This window comes from Eucalyptus grandis, chromosome 6, assembly GCF_016545825.1.
Source record: "Eucalyptus grandis isolate ANBG69807.140 chromosome 6, ASM1654582v1, whole genome shotgun sequence".
Classification (NCBI taxonomy): Eukaryota; Viridiplantae; Streptophyta; class Magnoliopsida; order Myrtales; family Myrtaceae; genus Eucalyptus; species Eucalyptus grandis.
The window spans coordinates 42,918,683-42,937,203 of NC_052617.1; the positions used below are offsets into that span (position 1 = coordinate 42,918,683).

At 40.7% G+C, this 18,521-nt stretch overlaps 3 protein-coding genes across 7 annotated transcripts; 2 read left to right on the plus strand and 1 right to left on the minus strand.

The window, feature by feature from the left end:
* The first annotated feature begins 620 nt into the window (after positions 1–620).
* On the plus strand, positions 621–7,327 carry LOC104449999 (dihydrolipoyllysine-residue acetyltransferase component 2 of pyruvate dehydrogenase complex, mitochondrial). The gene is made up of 19 exons (XM_010064363.3): positions 621–888; positions 1,578–1,671; positions 2,910–2,986; positions 3,208–3,308; positions 3,422–3,462; positions 3,996–4,051; positions 4,155–4,229; positions 4,328–4,420; positions 4,595–4,831; positions 4,912–4,984; positions 5,163–5,263; positions 5,463–5,548; positions 5,627–5,702; positions 5,983–6,050; positions 6,125–6,191; positions 6,294–6,389; positions 6,521–6,623; positions 6,705–6,800; positions 6,969–7,327. The coding sequence occupies exons 1-19, from the start codon at positions 850–852 to the stop codon at positions 7,037–7,039; spliced, it is 1,650 nt and encodes a 549-aa protein (XP_010062665.2). The 5' UTR covers positions 621–849; the 3' UTR covers positions 7,040–7,327.
* A 969-nt stretch (positions 7,328–8,296) lies between these two features.
* On the minus strand, positions 8,297–11,900 carry LOC104450001 (mitochondrial import inner membrane translocase subunit TIM23-2). Of its 3 annotated transcripts, XR_726642.3 has the most exons (3): positions 10,909–11,698; positions 9,518–9,590; positions 8,297–8,612 (listed from the first exon to the last, which is right to left on the minus strand). XR_726642.3 is itself a non-coding variant. In XM_010064366.3 (2 exons), exon 1 carries the CDS (start codon positions 11,486–11,488, stop codon positions 10,919–10,921), a length of 570 nt encoding a protein of 189 aa, XP_010062668.1. In that variant the 5' UTR covers positions 11,489–11,698; the 3' UTR covers positions 8,297–8,612; positions 10,909–10,918. The 3 variants fall into 3 exon arrangements, 2 of the variants coding, with proteins under 2 accessions (XP_010062668.1, XP_039171232.1); XM_010064366.3 differs by lacking the exon at positions 9,518–9,590; XM_039315298.1 differs by lacking the exons at positions 8,297–8,612; positions 9,518–9,590 and adding an exon at positions 11,821–11,900 and having other exon boundaries at positions 10,645–11,653.
* Positions 11,901–14,097: 2,197 nt separating this feature from the next.
* Positions 14,098–17,976, plus strand: LOC104450002 (uncharacterized methyltransferase C3H7.11). 3 transcript variants are annotated; one of them, XM_010064368.3, is made up of 10 exons: positions 14,098–14,293; positions 14,413–14,505; positions 14,802–14,906; positions 15,020–15,127; positions 15,239–15,310; positions 15,413–15,463; positions 16,549–16,611; positions 16,705–16,829; positions 17,409–17,514; positions 17,609–17,976. In XM_010064368.3, exons 1-9 carry the CDS (start codon positions 14,117–14,119, stop codon positions 17,476–17,478), a joined length of 864 nt encoding a protein of 287 aa, XP_010062670.1. In that variant the 5' UTR covers positions 14,098–14,116; the 3' UTR covers positions 17,479–17,514; positions 17,609–17,976. The 3 variants fall into 3 exon arrangements, 2 of the variants coding, with proteins under 2 accessions (XP_010062670.1, XP_010062671.1); XR_005551961.1 differs by lacking the exon at positions 17,609–17,976 and having other exon boundaries at positions 16,549–16,606; XM_010064369.3 differs by lacking the exon at positions 14,413–14,505.
* The last annotated feature ends 545 nt before the right edge of the window (positions 17,977–18,521 follow it).

Here is an 18,521-nt window from a genome sequence, read left to right on the forward strand (position 1 = left end):
CATTGGAGTAAAAAATTCAAAATTATATTAGACAAATTGAAATTAGAGATTACATTGCGCATTAGATTAAAATTTATTAATCACAAATAAATTCAAAGTTCAAAGATAATATTATATATTAAGTCAAAGTTTATGAATTATTTACATATCATTATCTCTTCTTTTGTATGTAATTGTAAAGAAATTTACTGGTCAACCCGAAATGGTAGCTTGCCAAGTGCCGACCCACGAAAGTGGTAGCTGCCAACCCATACTTCTCCACCTTCCCCCTCTCGTCGTCCGGACCCCACCAACTTCCATAGCCAAAGCATTTCAGACCACGCGAACGGCCCAGATTTCTTCTCGGACATGCTCCTGTTCTCTTCGGTGTCTCCCCCTCTCTCCTTTCTCAACCTCTGACGCCTCTGCCTACGTGGAGCCACGTGTCGACCGCTGAGTGGCTTTACATCTCGCTGACGTGGAGTGTAAAACCCAGCCAATATTTTCTCCCTCTCTCCTGGCAGCTCCAATCATTAAAATCGCGTCAAGAAAAGAAAAAAAATAAAAGATTTTTAGATCCCCCAAAAGTGAAAAAAAAAACAAAAGATGAAAAAAGAAAAGGGAAAAGAGCAGGAAAGCTGAAAATGAGAGAAGGCAAAAAAATTAAAGGAGCGAGAAAAGTCAGTGCGGCACGGCGATCTCCATCGACGTCGTGATTGACTTGAATCGGAACCCTAGAATTTCCACAGCGGTTCGCGCATCGTCGTCCCTCAATCGCGCGAGTCGTTCGAGTTCCTTCCGTCCGGCTGCCGGCTCCGCGGATCTTCTCTTTGCCTCCGGCGTGGTTCCAGCGAGCGGCGAAAACCGAAAATGACTTGCGCGTCTCGCGTCATCGGGCACTCGAGGAAGGTGAGGTGGCGGCAAATGGCGTTCGTTTCCCGTCGCGCCTCTTTTTCGGCTGAATTGCCTGGAACCGCATCGGCCGTTCGTGCTCCAAGCGCGATTGGACGAGATGATGGTTAGCCAGCCAGTCGTGGATGGCTCGATGTGCTGTTGCTTTGGATGCGGATTTCGCCGTTTAATTTCATTGCTTGGGCTGGTTTCGTTTGCGAGGATGCGGATTATATCCTCGTCGTTAGCTCGTAGAAGCCGATTTCGCGTTCGTTGGTTTTCGGTAAAATTTTGCCTTGATCGAGTGGGGCCGAGATTGGATTCGGCAGGTCCCGTTCGCATGTTGTCGGGGATCTTTGTTCAATGCCATCGTGTGGCGCTTTCTTTGGATTGACTATTTTTTTCCTTTGCTTACGGTCAGCTTTATCATGAAGCTTCCGTTGTGCTGAACATTTCCGATGAAATGGGATTGAAAACCTGAAATAGTTTTTCATCGAGCTTTTTCCTGTCTTTTTTCTCCCATTTTGTTGGGTTACTTTCTGAGCGTCATAGTTGTATTGTATAACTGTATTTCTATGTCTTTTTTGTGCTATAGATTTGAACTTCTTGTTAGCTAATTTTCCTGGCATGCGATATGTGGTATTTGTTGTTTTAGATTTGGAAGTTCTACACAAATTGAGCTCCTCACGAAATCTTGATTTGCGCAGTTAAGGAATGTCTCAGCGCTACTAAGGCAAGAGAATGCGCTTTTTGTTCGTTGGACATCAAACAGTTCTCATACAGTTTCCAGTAAAAGAGACGGTATGTAGTCAATTTAATCAGTTTAGAGCATTTAGTTATTTGAACCATTTCCCTTTACAACCCCTTCAGTCGATCTTTTCCATTAGCCTTGCATATGTATCTGTCATTGTGAGGGTGATAATTGTTGTTGAAAGACCTCCTCAGTACACTGAGGAAATTCCTTGCTTTGGCAAGGCTTTTGTGAAGAGGATATAGTCTCTTCCTTTATTGTCCTACCTATGAAGCTAATTAGGTCCATTCAGTCTGCTATGTGGAATATGCTCATCCAATACATAGGTATCTACTGTATTTTGAATATCTGCTCCTAAAATGATCTTCGGAACAGATTGGCAAAGACCTGATTCAAAATCTGGAAAAAAGTAAAGCACTACACTATGTTTTAGATGACATATGTTTTTTGATTGGTTGATCTTATTTTACTTGATTTTCATACTGTAAAATGTGCCTGTGTATAGATCTAGAAATTTTGTTGCTCATCTTGGCAATATTTCCTGGTTATATATAAAGTCTTTGAATATGATATATGGCGCAATCGCACATGTACCACATTGCTCTCCTCTCTAAATGGGGTACCCATATAGAGTAGTACATAGATGCACGTGAACCTCATTCTTGTTGCTTAGATTCTTGATCGTAGCATGCACCAATAGATTTTCATGTCTACCAGTGGGCTCACAATATTATTAGTGGTTATTCCTGACTAGTTTTCATCATTAAATGGAAGAGAAATTGTCACGTTGTAAGGATATTTCACCTCTTTGGAATGTGAGTAAAGGTCTATATTTTGTGTAGCCTTGCATTCACTCCTCTTATAGAGTTCAAATCAACCTCCATATCTGCCTCCGTGTTCTGCTTTGATTGCTTATCGATTCTGAACTTTGAGAAGTCATTTATGTGACCTCGTCATGTGTTTATTTAAGATCAGTGCGCTTATGATATTTAGACAGAATGATTAAACAAAATTTTCTTATTAAACATAGAGGAAGTAGCTCGCTCTCGTACGTTTTAGATGTCCACTTGAAAAAGTAGTGATCTACTGGTAATGGTATTCATCTGTGTTAATAAATCTTAAGATTTACTTATGTACTTGCCTGAAATTTCCATTCCCCAAGGTCCTGTTAAATTTTGGCTGTTTGTTGTTGGTTCTTTCAGAGAGGATGGGGGAATGAATAGGGAAAAAAAATTTACATGAACTTGTGGATCCTGTGATCTATTAATCAAAAGATCTTGTTTTTCAGATGCTTTAAGAGTTCGTCATCATGGCTATGTACCTGCAGAAAAGCAATGTTATTCCAAGTCTGTCAATGATGGGATGGTAAGTATACCCTTCCTACCTTTTATTGATGGGCTAATGCTAATTGATTTTGTCATTTTCTGGAAATTTTCTTTGACAAACTCCTCTATCACACTGTCACTGGCATGGTTATCTTTCAACTTCATTACCATCAACTTACGAATCTGCTTTTGGAATATTTTTCATTTTAAGTACTTGCTTCTGTTTATACATGGAAATGAGTAACCATCATGATCCTGTAGATGTCATCACCAGCCATGTTGAAGAGCAGTATGCATTGGATGATGGCAAAGAAATTGGGGAATCCACCAGCTCTATCGCTACAGACCAACAGGTCCTCCTTGTATGTCATTCCATTCCCTTATCTCCAAGACACATGGAAATAAATTGAATTCTTAACCACGATCTCATCTCCAAGTTGTAAAATGTTGGCATATATTGTTTTTGCTATGTCAGGACAAATGTGTATCTGAAGAGAGGTTTTTCTTCTGACTCAGGTAACCCAATAATTTCTAGAACTTTTGATTATTCTCACTGATAGTTCGTGGCTTTTTGGAATATGATATCTATCGTTGTATAGACACAAATATGTATGTGTGGATTCTGCTCACTACTTTGGGTGCAAGTCATAATTTCTGCCATGCAGAGGATTTTATTTTATGGCTTTCTTATTGTTTACTTTGAAATCTGTTTTTTTTTTTTTAAATCCAATCACCGATGAAGTTCTACAATTTTTGTAATGCTCGTTTCTTCGATAATGAGTACCTTGTACTTGTTAGGCAACCTTGAAAGATGTCCACGTAGCTTCCTTCTCTAATTTATCTTGAACTTTTAACTGTTAGCCAAGCAATTTTTGCACTTCTGTCATTTGCAAGGTTTTGCCCTTTTTCATTCTACTTTGAAATAATTGATTCTATGAAGTTGTGAGTAGTTCAGTATGTATGAACTCTGTTTTTATTTGGAATATTGCCGAAATTCTTGCCCTTCTCATGTGATTTTTCAATCAGTAACATTAGGCAACAATTTTCAGGACTTCCACCACACCAGGAAATTGGGATGCCTTCTCTCTCACCAACAATGACCGAGGCATGGATCCCTGTTATTCATTGGCATTTATTCGTAATTTCACAAACTTTTAAGCATGTTTTCCAATCCTAATACTTTCTTTGTCTTTTTAAATTAAATTCAGGGAAACATTGCAAGATGGTTAAAAAAAGAAGGTGACAAGATGTCTCCTGGTGAAGTCCTTTGTGAAGTGGAAACTGTATGTCTCACGAGCTATTAATTTTCTGGTATCTGTCAAATAGTTAAAACATTTGTGCTTTGCCTTTGATTTAAAATTGACACACGCTGGTATTAAAGGACAAAGCTACAGTTGAGATGGAATGCATGGAGGAAGGTTATCTTGCTAAGATAATTAAAGGAGACGGATCAAAAGAAATTAAAGTCGGTGAGGTATTGTTCTTACTTTATGAAGTCCTTGTCATTTATGCTACAGCTCTGCTAAAGTCTTTTGTGCAGAGATGCTTATTAATAATATTCTTAGCAATTACTCATGAAGTTTATATAAATATATTTTTAGTGACACGTTTTAATGTATCATGTATTCCTTTGTGTCTTTTCATCTAGGTGATTGCTATCACTGTCGAAGATGAGGAGGACATTGAGAAGTTCAAAGATTACAGTCCTTCAGCTTCAGTGGACAAGGTTCCTGCAGATAAATCTGAGCCTTCCGCCCCCAAAAAAGAAGTAATTGAGGAGTCTCCTAAAGCTCCAGAGCCAAAGGTTTCCCAGCCAAGTTTGGTTGCTTCTGAGGACCGCGTTTTTGCTAGCCCTATTGCAAGAAAAATGGCTGAAGATAACAAAGTCAGTTAGTTGAATTAGTTTGTCAACTTGATGTGCATTTAAGCATGCCTGTCACCTCATTTTATTCTATATGAATTCAGGTTCCTCTTTCAAACATTAAAGGAACCGGTCCTGATGGTCTTATCGTGAAGGCTGATATAGAAGATTACTTGGGTATTAAGTGGAGAAGCTTTCCTCATTCATTATTTTGGTTTATGTTATAATTGCTTTTTTTTTTTACTTCTGAAGTATTTGAAAGCACTGTTCTTCTATTGTGTGTGACTTTATTTTGTTACTGGGCATTTTAGCTGTTTTATTGGGTGGCTTACTGACATTTTCTTTTACAATGCAGCTTCTGGTAGGATGGAAGTTGCAGCTTCAGCTTCTAAGCAGAAGGTTGCCACCGCTCCAGATTTGGACTACACAGACATTCCACATTCTCAAATAAGGAAGGTAATAGTCAGCTACTCATTTTTTGCATCAACCTTGCAATATGGCAAGCTTATGGCCTCATGGCCATCTGTGCTTTGTTTCTTTTAGTCGTTGCCTTTATCCCCCGGAGACCTATGATATCTTCCTTTTGCCCAAAGTATTTCTATTTTACCCCATTCTTTTAAGATTGTGATTTTATTAACTTCATGATTTATGACAGATCACAGCTTCCCGCTTGCTATTCTCAAAGCAAACCATACCTCATTACTATTTGACTGTGGATACATGTGTTGACAAACTTATGGAGTGAGTATTAACCTGGCAATCAATTACTGTAGAGACTTCTATTGTTTCATCTCAAGCTAAATCATCGCTCTCCTGCAGCTTGCGTACTCAACTGAACTCATTGCAAGAGAGCTTGGGTGGAAAGAGGATATCAGTGAATGATCTTGTAATTAAGGTATGAAGCTTTTGACAAACTAGGAACAATGTTAAATTAGTATGCCCCTTATTGGTTAATAACCTGGATGCTCTATCTTTGGCTGCTACTTGTTACTTAACACCCCAATAAGCTTGTAGACTGTCCTATGTACATGCAAATTCTGAGAGGGGCATGCAAGAAAAATGGCACATTTCTTGTGTGCCTCTCACAATTTGCCTGTGAGATGATACATTTGAAATACTTCGTCTCAATTGATTTGTGAGTGTTACTAGTGATTGAGAGTGCCTTTTTTTTCCAGGCTGCTGCATTGGCTCTTCGTAAAGTCCCACAGTGCAATGGTTCATGGACCGATGATTACATCCGCCAGTAAGTTTGTGGACCTTAAGTTAACCTTAGTTTTGGTCGTTTATGATATAACATTTCTTCTCATATCTCTTCAGGTATCACAATGTAAATATAAATGTAGCAGTACAAACAGATAATGGGCTATATGTCCCTGTTATAAGGGTGAGCAGTCCTTTGGAATATAGGATCTGTCGTCTTTCCATGGTCAGCCTGTAAGTTCGACACTGACTTCAACATAAATTTGTGTCATTGGTAATTTTGCAGGATGCAGACAAAAAAGGTCTCTCTAAGATTTCAGAAGAGGTCAAACATATGGCCCAGAAGGCCAAAGAGAACAGCTTGAAGCCAGAAGATTATGAGGCAAGCATTTTAATAACATTTTTGTAACCAGTGGTGGTTACAGTTTGATAATTTCTTAATAGCATTTTAATGGTCACAGTTTGATAATTTCTTAATGTATTTTCAAAATACACGCATTTTTCATTTCACAGGGAGGAACATTTACAGTATCCAACTTGGGTGGACCATTTGGTATCAAGCAATTCTGTGCCATCATAAATCCGCCTCAAGCAGGCATTCTTGCAGTGGGGTCTGGTATGATAGGCCCCTTATAATTTTCCTTTGGTTAAACTATTAGGGAGTCATTCTGACAGTGAAACTCTGATTTTGCATTAGCCGAGAAGAGGGTTGTACCCGGCTCAAGCCCCGGTGACTACAATTTTGCATCCTTCATGTCAGTTACTCTAAGTTGTGATCATCGTGTTATTGATGGTAAGTACTCAAGATTGGCGCCAAGGCTCACAAAAAACATGCATATCTGCAGCTGTAGTTGGATTTCTGCTCAATCCTTAAATTTGCAGCTGCAACACGTCTGAGTTTGGAACACCTTATTCTTGGTTATTGTAAATCCTCACAATGTTAATTTGACCTTCTACCCAGGTGCTATCGGAGCTGAGTGGTTGAAAGCATTCAAGGGCTACATTGAAAATCCAGAGTCCATGCTGCTTTAAATCTCAATCACTGCTTTTTCCTTTCACGTATTCTTTTGAGATGGCAGATCGGGATGAAGGGTGTCATCGTTCCAAGTTGTTCTCCTGAGTTCCAAGTCCCCATTGCTCGTTGTATTATTCGGAGGAATTTGGTTCCTCCCGGTTCGTGTTTTCTCCATAGTTAAAAGGCCCACTTTTGCTCTTGAATAAATTCGAGGTTGAGGCGAGGAAGCCATCACTGAGTTTTGATTTGTTTTTGCTGAGTAATAATCCCTTTGATGGTGGGTAAGTAAGGCCATCATTTTTGTATTTGCTGTCCCCATGTCTCATTGCTCGCTCTCTTTCAATTGGTTAAACTGCCCAAATTTGTTAAGATAGGACCCTTAGGTAAGGAGACAGCTGGGTTTTGCACAATCCAAATCCAGTATCAGGAAGTGAGCTTTGAGCTACTTGGGATGCCTCGAATTTGAAAAAATATTGAACTTTGGACTAGATTTATACTAGAAGTTTATGATCCTGTGGATCTACAACGCTTCCTAAGGCTCGTCCCAGACTAAGTGAGTTGGTAATCTCGGTAGATCTGCTATCGAAGTGGGCAAACATAGGCATTTGTTTACGAAAAGTGGGATCTTCTTGGTTTCGCATTAATTGAACTGAGTTGATAACTATGATCAAAGCAGTTATAAGGAGAATCTACACTCTAGTTTTCACTAAAAATAAGTAATTCGAGGATAAGCTTGACTCACGAGTTTGCCTGGAACACAGCATACTTTTGGAATGACTGTTGACTGCTATTCATTTCAAGCAAAATGGGTCTGTTACAAGTCAACCTTTTCACTGGATTTGCGCACTAGCAATCCACGATATTATGTCAACCCTTGGTATCCAGTTGACATGCTCATGTAGCTGCTTTCAGTAATTGTACACTTCACGTCAGGCCAAAGCCAATCCAAATGCATATCACACTGTCAATTCTACACTTGCAAGGCAGCTTCTGCACTCTTCTCTACAATATTTATAGACAAATAATATCATATATGTACACTATTATAGAGTGTCCCTTAAATAAATGCAAGTAGTTAATAAATGAAGAGATTGAATTTTCACGGTCAAATTAACGAGAGATGTACAATTGCAAACCGAGAAGTGGTCTCCAGTCGAGTTTCTCGATCCTTGTGAGTAAGTGAATAAGATTGACTTGGGAAAAATTTCCTAAACCCGCACAGGTAGGAGAACGTATAGGTTCAGGAGCAATTTCAAGATTAACACACTCCAAAATGTCTTGAAGTACGGCTCTACTATAAAATGACGAATTTCACTCAAATGTTTAACAGAAAGAACTAATAAATATTTTGGAATCCAAATGTAGAAATCAGATGACTAAAAAGTGACCAAGATTGCGAATAGGTACACTCTTAGCTCTTCATCATTTCCTGTTCCTTCATTCCCATAATGATGTATGCCTTTTTCTTTTCCACTTCTTGTCCAGCAAAGTTGACGCCAGGATGCCTCGCAAATAGATGCCGTTTGCTTCACGAAGCACATTTGGCACCCAACGACAGCCTAAATCTTGAGTACAAAATGATGTGTGCCACTAAAATATGCAAGGCATCACTATCAGGATGAATATCCAACTAACACACAAACTAACATGTTATATAGATGAAAAAAAATGCTAGGTATGTTAGACCAACATGATATGACATTCCTCCATTTGACTTATGCCGATAATTCAAGCAACACTGCAATGTCAAAATTGCAAACTGATCTTTGAACCTCAATTTAGAGGGACTACTGTTCAATACGGTCACCTATCAAATACTGACACATCTTACCCTCTAGCTTGGGAAGCTTCCATTTCGGGACAGAACACTCAAGTAAATTTAGAAAGAACTGAATTTAGAACATCCAGCAAATTCTCGACAAGGCAGAGCTATAAACTAGTGATGGACTTATACTAGCTGTAGCATAAGAAATCAAACTCTGATGGAACAGACAACCCCAAACTGGTGTCTTCATCAAAGTTTTGCTGGGGCGAAAACCACCTCCTTTCAGTTATCCAAAGAAACAATTGCTAGTCTTAGCATATTGTATGCACAACAGGTACATCTCATCATCTAACTACTGAACATTTACTAGTGTGAGCTGGAAGTTATCTAATACAATAAAGAAATTTATGGTCATAAACTTTAGTATTTATTAAATTAAGTCTTGGCCGGTCCTTAGAATAAATGTAACAAACATTAAAAATTGAAGTCATGCACAAAGTGAAGTCATTATTTCCTTAAAACATCAATATGTAGGTAAAATTCCAATGACTGAAATAGAATTCCCTCACAACCAAAAGAGCAGGCTCGACATGTTCAGGTCCTAGACTCCTATCCAACAAGAAAATAGAGAGCATATGCAATCCAGTTCTAGATCACGTACAAAATCCAAGTCTCCTCAAATGAACTCTAAATACTTGTCAACATATGTAAAAACACAACCTTCCAGTACCTACTCCAATTTTGTTGTGCTCATCACTCAGTCCTCAAGTAGCAGCCAGGTAGTCCTTAAAAAATCCCTGGTGCTATGCTTGCACAAGAAAAGCAAAGATTCAAGCACATACTGGCAGTAAGAGAGCTGTTTCAAAAGGGATGGATTTCAACAAGCATCTACATAAAAACTATGACGTATCACTTGAAAGACGGAGCTTCCCTTTCAGTATGAGATCTGACAAAGTTCTCTTTTTTTGTCAAGCATTTAGCAGGAAAAAAACTACTTAGGTTGGGTCTAGATGCTGCCCAGCTAAGACCCATGATAGAAAACATCACACACAAAAGACTGATTGTCCAACAGAAAGGAGGCAACGGAAGAATATGAGTTGAATTAGTATTTTAGGGACTCGCAAGTGGGAAATCACTAATTCATAGTGCAGAAACAAGTTTGAGTATCTAAACTGGACCGCGATTTAGAATGTTGAAAATGTACGAGTAAAGATGCCCAACCTTGATTAGTCTTTGACAGTCTCTAACAAGAATTGAGGTACAACGATTTTCTACACGGGAGGAGCATCACTAAATAGGGAAAAAGGTTCGCTTATTTCTTAACAGCAATGAGTATCACATGACTGAGTGGCTCATTTGGGCAAATTTTACATGTAGGATGTAAGCTAAATCTCAACCTATCCTTGTGGGAATCACTGGAGAGGAATAATGAGTGTCTGAAATACTGCACAATCTATCTTCTCATAAGTTATTAAAAGAATGACACTATGACAACTACTATTATCATTTCATTATTATGCACAGATTCAATAGTACCTAACAAAAGAACTACTCAAAAATATGTAAGAACAGTATTTGATTTTCCTGCTTCATTTTTATCGTCCTCATTATCAAGTCCTCATTTAAAGGCAACTAATCCTTCCTAATGCTTCAACTCAACCTAAACCAAAACACCTTTTCAAGCGCACAGCAACTTCTGCTGCCATTATTGTCCTCAGTAACCCCGCAAGATAAATCATTTTAAGGTATATGAGTATATAACAACCTCTGCGAAATGAAAAATCATATGGAAAAAGCTTTCCAAAATGATACCTTTTCTTTCAGCATAAACACAGGTGAAACTAGCTTCACATTGTCTAACGAAAGAAGGTCTTCTGCCTTCATTAAGCAATCAGCAGGCAACGAATTCCAAAAAACTAAGATCGACACACTTCTCTGGCACAACAACAAAAATGCATCTTTTTATAGTAACCATCGTTATTGATGAAACCGTGATAGATACAGTATAATAGCTCTTTAACTGATACTAGAATTCAGCATCCATCTTTCTCGTGCGAATCATCACTAGCTCAATAAAACAATCCACGACTTGTTCAGTTAACAAAGGCATAACAGACTCACACTCAAAACCCTAGACCGGCACGTATCGCTTCAGCGCCTGCTTCCCAGCAACTGCCGCGGCTGCCGCCAACCCCCCAACCGCACCCGCCACGGCGGCCGACCTTACGCCCCTGGCCGCCCTATAAATGGCTCCCGTCCCGAGCCCCGCCCCGACGCTACTCCACAAATCATCCTCGTCTCTCAACGCCACGATCCCGCTCTCCAGCCCCGCGTACATCAGGCCAATCACCCCGAGCCGGTTCCCCCAGGTGCGGCCGGAGTGCCCCGAGGCGTTGAGCAGCCGGTTGATCTTGAGCTTGAGGGTGTCGGAGGGCTCGATGGCCCTGACGCCGGAGACGAGGCCGGAGGAGGCGCCGGCGACGGAGCCGGAGAGGTAGCCGATGCCGGTGTAGAAGGTGAGGTTCTCGCCCCAGGAGCGGCGCTGGCGGAGGGACTCCTCGGCGAAGAGGAACTCCGGGGAGGTGGGGAGCTTGTAGAGGCTCTGGATCGGGGCCTGGAGGTCCTTGTAGGGGTTGTACAGGCGGTCCTGCTCGCGGTTCTGCGGCGATTCCTGGTTGCTATCGGAGCTCCGGAAGGACATCGTCTCGGCCGGCGGTGAAGCTCCCAAATCTAGGGTTCCGACTTCCTCCCGACGAAGAAAACGGCGGAGGCGGCGGGAGGAATGAAGATCGGAGCGACTTCTTGAGGACGGAAGAAGCCCTCTCGGTTTGGCGATGGCGGTGGCGGCGACTTCGACTTGGTTTACCTGCGGTTCAAAGGAAATTATTATTTATAATAAAATCGGAGAATCATGAATAATGTTGTTATTCCTATTGTTACTGTTGTAATTTGCCATCTATATAAGGAAAATGGTTAGTAATAAAAGATTCCTGCGTCTGCTCCAATTGTAGGGTAGCACGTCCCGAGTTCGACCTTTTCCCGATTTGAAGAGGCAATTTTTGAAAAAACGCCCTCGAAGCGAAACCGGCTTCTTCTTTTGGGGTCCCGAAAAACCTCCGTCGACTCGTACCTACGAAACCCGACCAATGTTGCTCCCGAAAATGATTGTCCGACCGATGAGCCGGCGTGCTTCGCGCCTAGCTCCTCATTTTACCCCGAATTTAACCTCCATCTAAAACCTCTCCCACGCAAGAAAAGCACCAAATCAAGTTTGTTTTAGTTTACGGGATTTTCATTTTAGCAATTTTGTGATATATGAACTCGGACATCGTGCCACTTTTTCTTTTCTTATTTGAAAAGGGGTTTTCTAAGATTTTCAATCGTGCATGCGAATATGTGAAATATGTGGGAAAATTATTCAAAAAGTTTAAAATTCATTGCGTTTTTACCAATTAAGTTATAAACCTATTAATTTTATCAATTCAATCCTAAATTATTTTACATTTTGCCAATTGAGTTCATTTAGTTAATTTTGATTAAAATTGCTAACGTAAATATTAATTGCTCCATGTGGGAAAGCCAAACACTAACATAGATATATTTTTATAACATTTTTGAATTTCTATAAACTTTTTATTCATTTTCTTCTTCCTTTTATTAGGGGCTAACTACGACATAGGTAATGTTGCCGCCGTTAAGGGCGCGTTTGGTTGTGTTTCTGTTTAAAAATTGTTCCAGGGAACGAAATAGAAAAAAGTATTTACATTCGGGAACAATTTTTGAACAAAAATACGCGTTTGGTAAACTTGTTTAGGGAATAAAAAATAAACGAAACATGTTTGGTAAATTTGGATAATTTTTTATTTCTTTTATTTTTTCTATTTTTTTCTTATTTTTCCTTTTTTTCTTTTTTCTTTTTCATTTTTTTCTTCTTTTGGCCGGTCGCCACGGCCAAGGCCTTGGCCGGCGGCCGGGGGCGAGGGCCGAGCTCGCCCGGCGGGCGAGGCGGCGGCCTCGCCGGGCCACCGCCCGCGAGGCCGAGGCTCGCCGGCTGGCCGGGCGAGCTCGGCCTCGCCCGGCGAGGCGAGGCTCGGCGGATGCGGGCGAGATCGAGCTCGCCCGGGCCGGCGCGAGGTCGGCCTCGCCTTGATCCGGCGAGGCCGAGCTCGCCCAGGGCCGGCGCGAGGTCGGCCTCGCCTTGATCCCGGCGAGGCCGAGCTCGCCCGGCCGGCGGCGAGCCTCGGCCTCGCCAGGGCCACCGCCCAGGCGAGGCCGAGGCTCGCCGGCCGGGCGAGCTCGGCCTCGCCGGATCCGGGCGAGATCGAGCTCGCCCGGGCGGCGCGAGGCCGACCCTCGCCGGCTACGGCGAGCCTCGGCCTCGCCCAGGCCCTCGTCGGCCGGTCGCCAGGCCATGGCGAGGCCGGCGACCGGCCAAAAGAAAGAAGAACAAAAATAAGAGAAAAAAAAAAAAAAAGTGTTTGATTTGTGTTAAAACAAAAAACAAAAATTTGTGTTTCTTGTTTGTTTTTTCTTTGTTCCGGGAACAAAAAGAACAAAAAGGAACAAAACGCACACAAACGTGTTTCTGTTGCTTTTTGTTCCAGGAACAAAAAAGAAATTTCTGTTCCTAGGAACAGAAACAGGGTGCAACCCTAAATCCCCATACGTGAGCTCAACCCTCCTCCTCCAGGTTTGCTGATCTCATGACCGTTGACATCTCGATGAGCTTAATGGCCATGGCCAAGCCTCAAGTCTCATCGACTCCTCCAATTAGCTCACCCAAGCAACTCATCATCGAGTCTTCAGAGAAGTTGAGCCATGGTCAATCTTCGCCTAAGAGAGGCCACCTCGCCTAATCATCGCCTATACCCGATGGTATATCTAGCCACCAGCAAATAAAGACTAATATTATTATTTTGGATCTTTATTTAAAATAAAATTCATTTCACATTCTTATTTGAAAAAAAATGAAAAACACTTCAAATCTTTATTTGAAATTTTTTCTAAAAGAATTTCAGGATATTTGGGTCTCGGGTAAGTTTATAATTTTTTTGTGACACAAAAAGAAGTTTTGGGCATATGTGGGCATAATTTTAATTTTAATTTTTTTTTGTATTCACCCAAGAAAAGCATGGTCATTTCCATAAAAGCATTATTTTCTATAAGAAAAGAATGGAATCAACATCTGTATTTACACGAAAAGCGAAAAGAACCAAAACGAGGAGCAAAATAATACGTATTTTCACTTTTTTTTCGGGTAGAATTTCAAATATTTCAATCTAGACCTTTTCTCAGACGGTTCAAAGCTCGCCGGAGGGTGGGAGATGAAATGAGCATTCCTCTTGCTCCCCTTCAAAATCTACCGCGCCCCTCGCTCCTCCGCCCCATCGTCGCCGTCCGCCGCCGCCACCACCGCTCTCATCCGGCAGCCGTCCGGCCTTCCCTTCACTTCCCCAACAATGCCCTCAAGTACTGGGACAGCTTCTATAGGCGTCACCAAGACAAGGTTACATAACTCGCTCCTCAGCCCAGAAAGCCTTCTCTTTTGTTCCTTTTTTCTTTTCTTTTTCAGCTCACGTGAATTTCCAAGGAAAAGAGAATGTTGATGGTGCTGGATTTTTGCAGTTTTTCAAGGATAGGCATTACCTGGAGAAGGATTGGGGTCAATACTTCTCTGGTGATGTTGGGTCGTCAAATGGCAAGAAGATCGTCCTAGAAGTAATCATCTTTTCATCCATTTTTCTGTGTTTCCTTTAAAAGAAAGGAAATACTGAGTGAACTGTTCGGTTGGTCCTTGTGTTATTGGACGAGAAGGAGTAGACTTGTCGATCTTCCTTGCTGCAATTGAAGCAAATAATCAGGATAGACGATAGGATTGATGATTTTACTCGGTGGGAATTTTCGGTTTTGTTATTAGAATGCGGTGTTCTCAACGGAAAATTGTGGTTAGATATTGTCCTTTTATTTTATTTTTTGTGGCAACCCGGGAGATCATAAGAAATTTCTCATGGCAGGTTGGTTGTGGAGCTGGCAATACTATTTTTCCTCTCTTGGCTTCATTCCCTGAGCTTTATATTCATGCCTGCGATTTGTCGCCTCATGCAATTAAACTCCTCAAGGTGCTTATGGGTTGTTATTGATTCGTTCACGTTGATCTGCTTATCTTCAAGCGTAAGGGCCCTAAGACTGTAAAGAATAATATGGATAAATTTGGATGCTCTTCTATTTGCAGTCTCATGCGGATCACAAAGAGACCCAGGTGAATGCATTTGTGTGCAATGTCACAGAGGAAGATCTCTGTGACAGACTTGGACCTTCTTCAGTTGACATTGTCACCTTGGTAAGAATATGTGCAGTGTCCTTTTGTATCCTCTTGCTTTCTCAATATTTATGATGTTTCACCTGCAATGCATTATTGATGAACTTATTCAGCTCCTAACTCATTAAGCAGATTTTCATGCTATCTGCAGTATTACCAAGTGAAATGCCCAAGATTTTGCAGAATATTAGAGGCGTGCTGAAGGTATGGTTTGGGTAATTCTTGTACTAATCTTTGCATTCTTATTTATAGACTTGATTATTTTGTTCTTGTTAGATCAACATAACTTTTTTCTGACACTTGCAGCCAGATGGTTGTGTCTTGTTCCGAGACTATGCCTTTGGAGATTTTGCTCAAGTAAGTAATTTGGTGCTTGGTCCAACAATACTTTCCACTTCATAGTTTTGTGTAGTAAAGACAAATCCATGACAATCTTCTCCTTCATAGTCTCAAAACACTTATTGCGTTCTCCCGCATTTTAAAGAGTTTCAGATATTTTCTCCAGTAAGAAGCAAGCCCATGTCAATAATCAGAACAGCGTCTATTTTGGATGATGAGTAACCATGCAATCTATAGTAGGAAGGACAGACTGGGGCATCTATATGTAATATTGATTAACAAATCTAACAAAATGAGTGAGGGGTCGCTCTTCACTCTGCTACACGCCTTCATGGTGGTCATATGTCACGGAAGCCTGTCATAAGGGACAACCTGAACATCTTGTTGTAGAGAGAAATTCATGTATCAAAGGGGAATTGACCTCATTGTGCGTATGATGGGCTCTATCATGGAGAGGCAGTTGATAAACAGTGAAATTTAGCATCGTACGAATGGAAAAGCTTGTGGGAAGTCTTGTTGTATGGGCAGAATTCAAATCACACACATTGCTGTATTGATGCATGTTTAGGGTGGAATGACACAGTCTCGAACACTATGTTTCAAAGAAGTTTACAGCCAAAAGAAAAATAACAGATTGGATAAGTAAGTGTAGAAAAAGAAGGAGAAGAAAATGACTTCCATCCCTTCTTGGTGTTTGGGAAGGTGGCAAGTGAATGTGAAGAAAATGGAATGCTAATACTATCCCTTGTTTGGAAAGAGGGGCTAAATTGGAGGGGAAAAATATTTGGAGGTAAAATTGCTCATTTGCCTTTTACTTTTTTAGTGGGAATTAATTAAAAATGTTGTCCAATACAAAAAACCAAGTGCTTGATAATTATAAGCAGCCTGGACTGAAGTGGACCAAAACAGTTCAAAGTCCATGCTTAGCATAGTTACAAATTCTATGCGCTAAGTACTTCTGAAGCAGCTCCTAGACATAGAGTCTTGATGCATAAAGAGACCAGTCATGAAATCAATGGTAGTGTCTTGCTTCTTGAAGGGATTAGGTTTGGTATGTCCTCTGAGCACTGTGTGCTCATTGGGTTTGCTTCTTCTATGTACAGGTGAAGCTAAAAGAGAAAAATCGGATGATCACCGAGAACTTTTATGTACGAGGAGATGGTACTGTAAGTACTAAGTATTGTTTGTTTTCTGCTTGACAATCACTGTTTTCAGGGCCTGATGGTAAGGGCGTTATTTTGAAAAATGTTTCTTTCCAGTGTTCTTTTTACTTCACTGAAGAATTCCTTTCCAACCTGTTTCTGGGAGCTGGATTTTTGACAGCAGATATGAGCATATATAAGAAACAAATTGAGAACCGCTTGCGGAGTGTAACCATGGATAGGTACTTTTGATTACTCTTCTTCATTTTCACCAACAATCTTTCATATATTATTTTTGGGGATAATGTCTTGGAAAAGGTTCAATTGGACGTAGGGATTTGAGAACCCTGAGTGAATGTGGTGACTACAACTGGGAAAGACAAAAAATTACAGGCACAGGATACATATAAGCCTGAACATAACATACCTGTACCATATTCGGTGTTTTATAAAGAATATTTATGACTACAAAATAATATAAATCTTCAATCTTTCCTGAATGGATGCTTGAGTGGAACTGAAGTTCCATGTTAATTGATTTGTTTTGTGTGAACAATCTTCATTGGCATGAATAAGAAAAGCTTTACTAAGATGGATCATCCTTTTGAGAAGTTGATATGATAGATGAAGGGAAGAAACTTGTTAATCCAAAATCCAAGAGAAACTAATGGGGGCCACAAATCTAATTCTGAATCTTGATGCTCTAGAAAGTGATGAAACTATTGAATCGGAGTGAGTTGATTTGGCCTGCTCTTTTCTATTCTGCATCCAATTACGATACCTAACATTTGCTGCTTACTCATTGTGAATTTCAACTTTAGGTGCTGGATTCGTGGCATATTTAATAAGCAAGATTGCAGACTTCCTGATTCTGTTCTAACTTCTACATAATTGCTGATTTATGCACCGTAAAAAATGTTTGATCAGGTTTGTCAGCTAGACTTTCCTGATGATAGCTAGTCCCTGACATATGGTTGTGTCATTATCATTGAAATTTTCTTTGCGTTCTTCCCATAAACAGGAGAAGTTTTGTTGCCAGAAGGATATATGCTTTCAGGGCTCAAATGGTGACTCGCAAATGATAACTCTACTGAAAGGGCCAGCAGTCCATTGACTCAACTGTTCATGCTGGAGCCATAAACGGGAGATAGAAGCACAAAAGGCTCGGGGGACATGTTACCTCTTTATAAGTGGTCTTGAGCTCCCGCACACATTATGGGACATTAACTTATAGTGCTTATGAACGTTCTGGTTGTTTCACTATGATTAACTTGATTTTTTTCATAGTTATGGACATTCTGTCTGACACTGACATAATGTTGTCAAACTATTGGGACTTTTATGGTGTCTGTGTTGAATCAAGTAGTGCCGTGTGATCTTTTGGGTCCAGATGTGTGTGTGTGTGTGTGTGTGTGTGAGAGAGAGAGAGAGAGAGAGGCATAAGATAATGATATGATGAAATGAACAGTGGATGCTTCTGAAGAAGCAATTGCTTTAGATGTGTATTGCCCCGTAACTGTGCCAAATGTAGAGCATTATAACAAAATGGGCAGTGCGGACTGAATCCATTCAATCTCCACGTCTCTCTTAGATGGAGCATTCTTGAGCGTTGGTGGCCTCTGTAATGCCCTCGTGAACGAAGGTTACTACATGGCAAGACAGGAACACATGGGAAATCTGGAATGCCTACTCACGATTTATGGGCTTAGCACAACCTGTAGGGAGAAGGTGGCAGAAAACCTGGAATGCATCAGTTTTGGTTAGTTGCTCGAGTCTCACGGTAAAAGCACAGTTATTCCGTCTGGCGACAATGTCGAGATGCGAGGAACATGAGATTTGCTAGGCCTTGTGTCATCTTTTAGTTGTCGACCCAAAATGAGAAAATTAATGTCTTCGATATACAACTTCTGGAGATGTCGCAATTTTTCAAGTCG

Excerpts from the sequence above, each read along its gene's own strand:
- LOC104449999 (XM_010064363.3), top strand. The coding sequence starts at position 850 with ATGACTTGCGCGTCTCGCGTCATCGGGCACTCGAGGAAG. Across the intron at positions 6,051-6,124 it reads ACCGATGATTACATCCGCCA|GTATCACAATGTAAATATAA; the intron begins GTAAGTTTGTGG and ends ATATCTCTTCAG. Across the intron at positions 6,801-6,968 it reads TGATCATCGTGTTATTGATG|GTGCTATCGGAGCTGAGTGG; the intron begins GTAAGTACTCAA and ends CCTTCTACCCAG.
- LOC104450001 (XM_010064366.3), bottom strand. The coding sequence starts at position 11,488 with ATGTCCTTCCGGAGCTCCGATAGCAACCAGGAATCGCCGCAGAACCGC.
- LOC104450002 (XM_010064368.3), top strand. The coding sequence starts at position 14,117 with ATGAGCATTCCTCTTGCTCCCCTTCAAAATCTACCGCGCCCCTCGCTC. Across the intron at positions 14,907-15,019 it reads ATGCAATTAAACTCCTCAAG|TCTCATGCGGATCACAAAGA; the intron begins GTGCTTATGGGT and ends TTCTATTTGCAG. Across the intron at positions 15,464-16,548 it reads CCTTTGGAGATTTTGCTCAA|GTGAAGCTAAAAGAGAAAAA; the intron begins GTAAGTAATTTG and ends TTCTATGTACAG.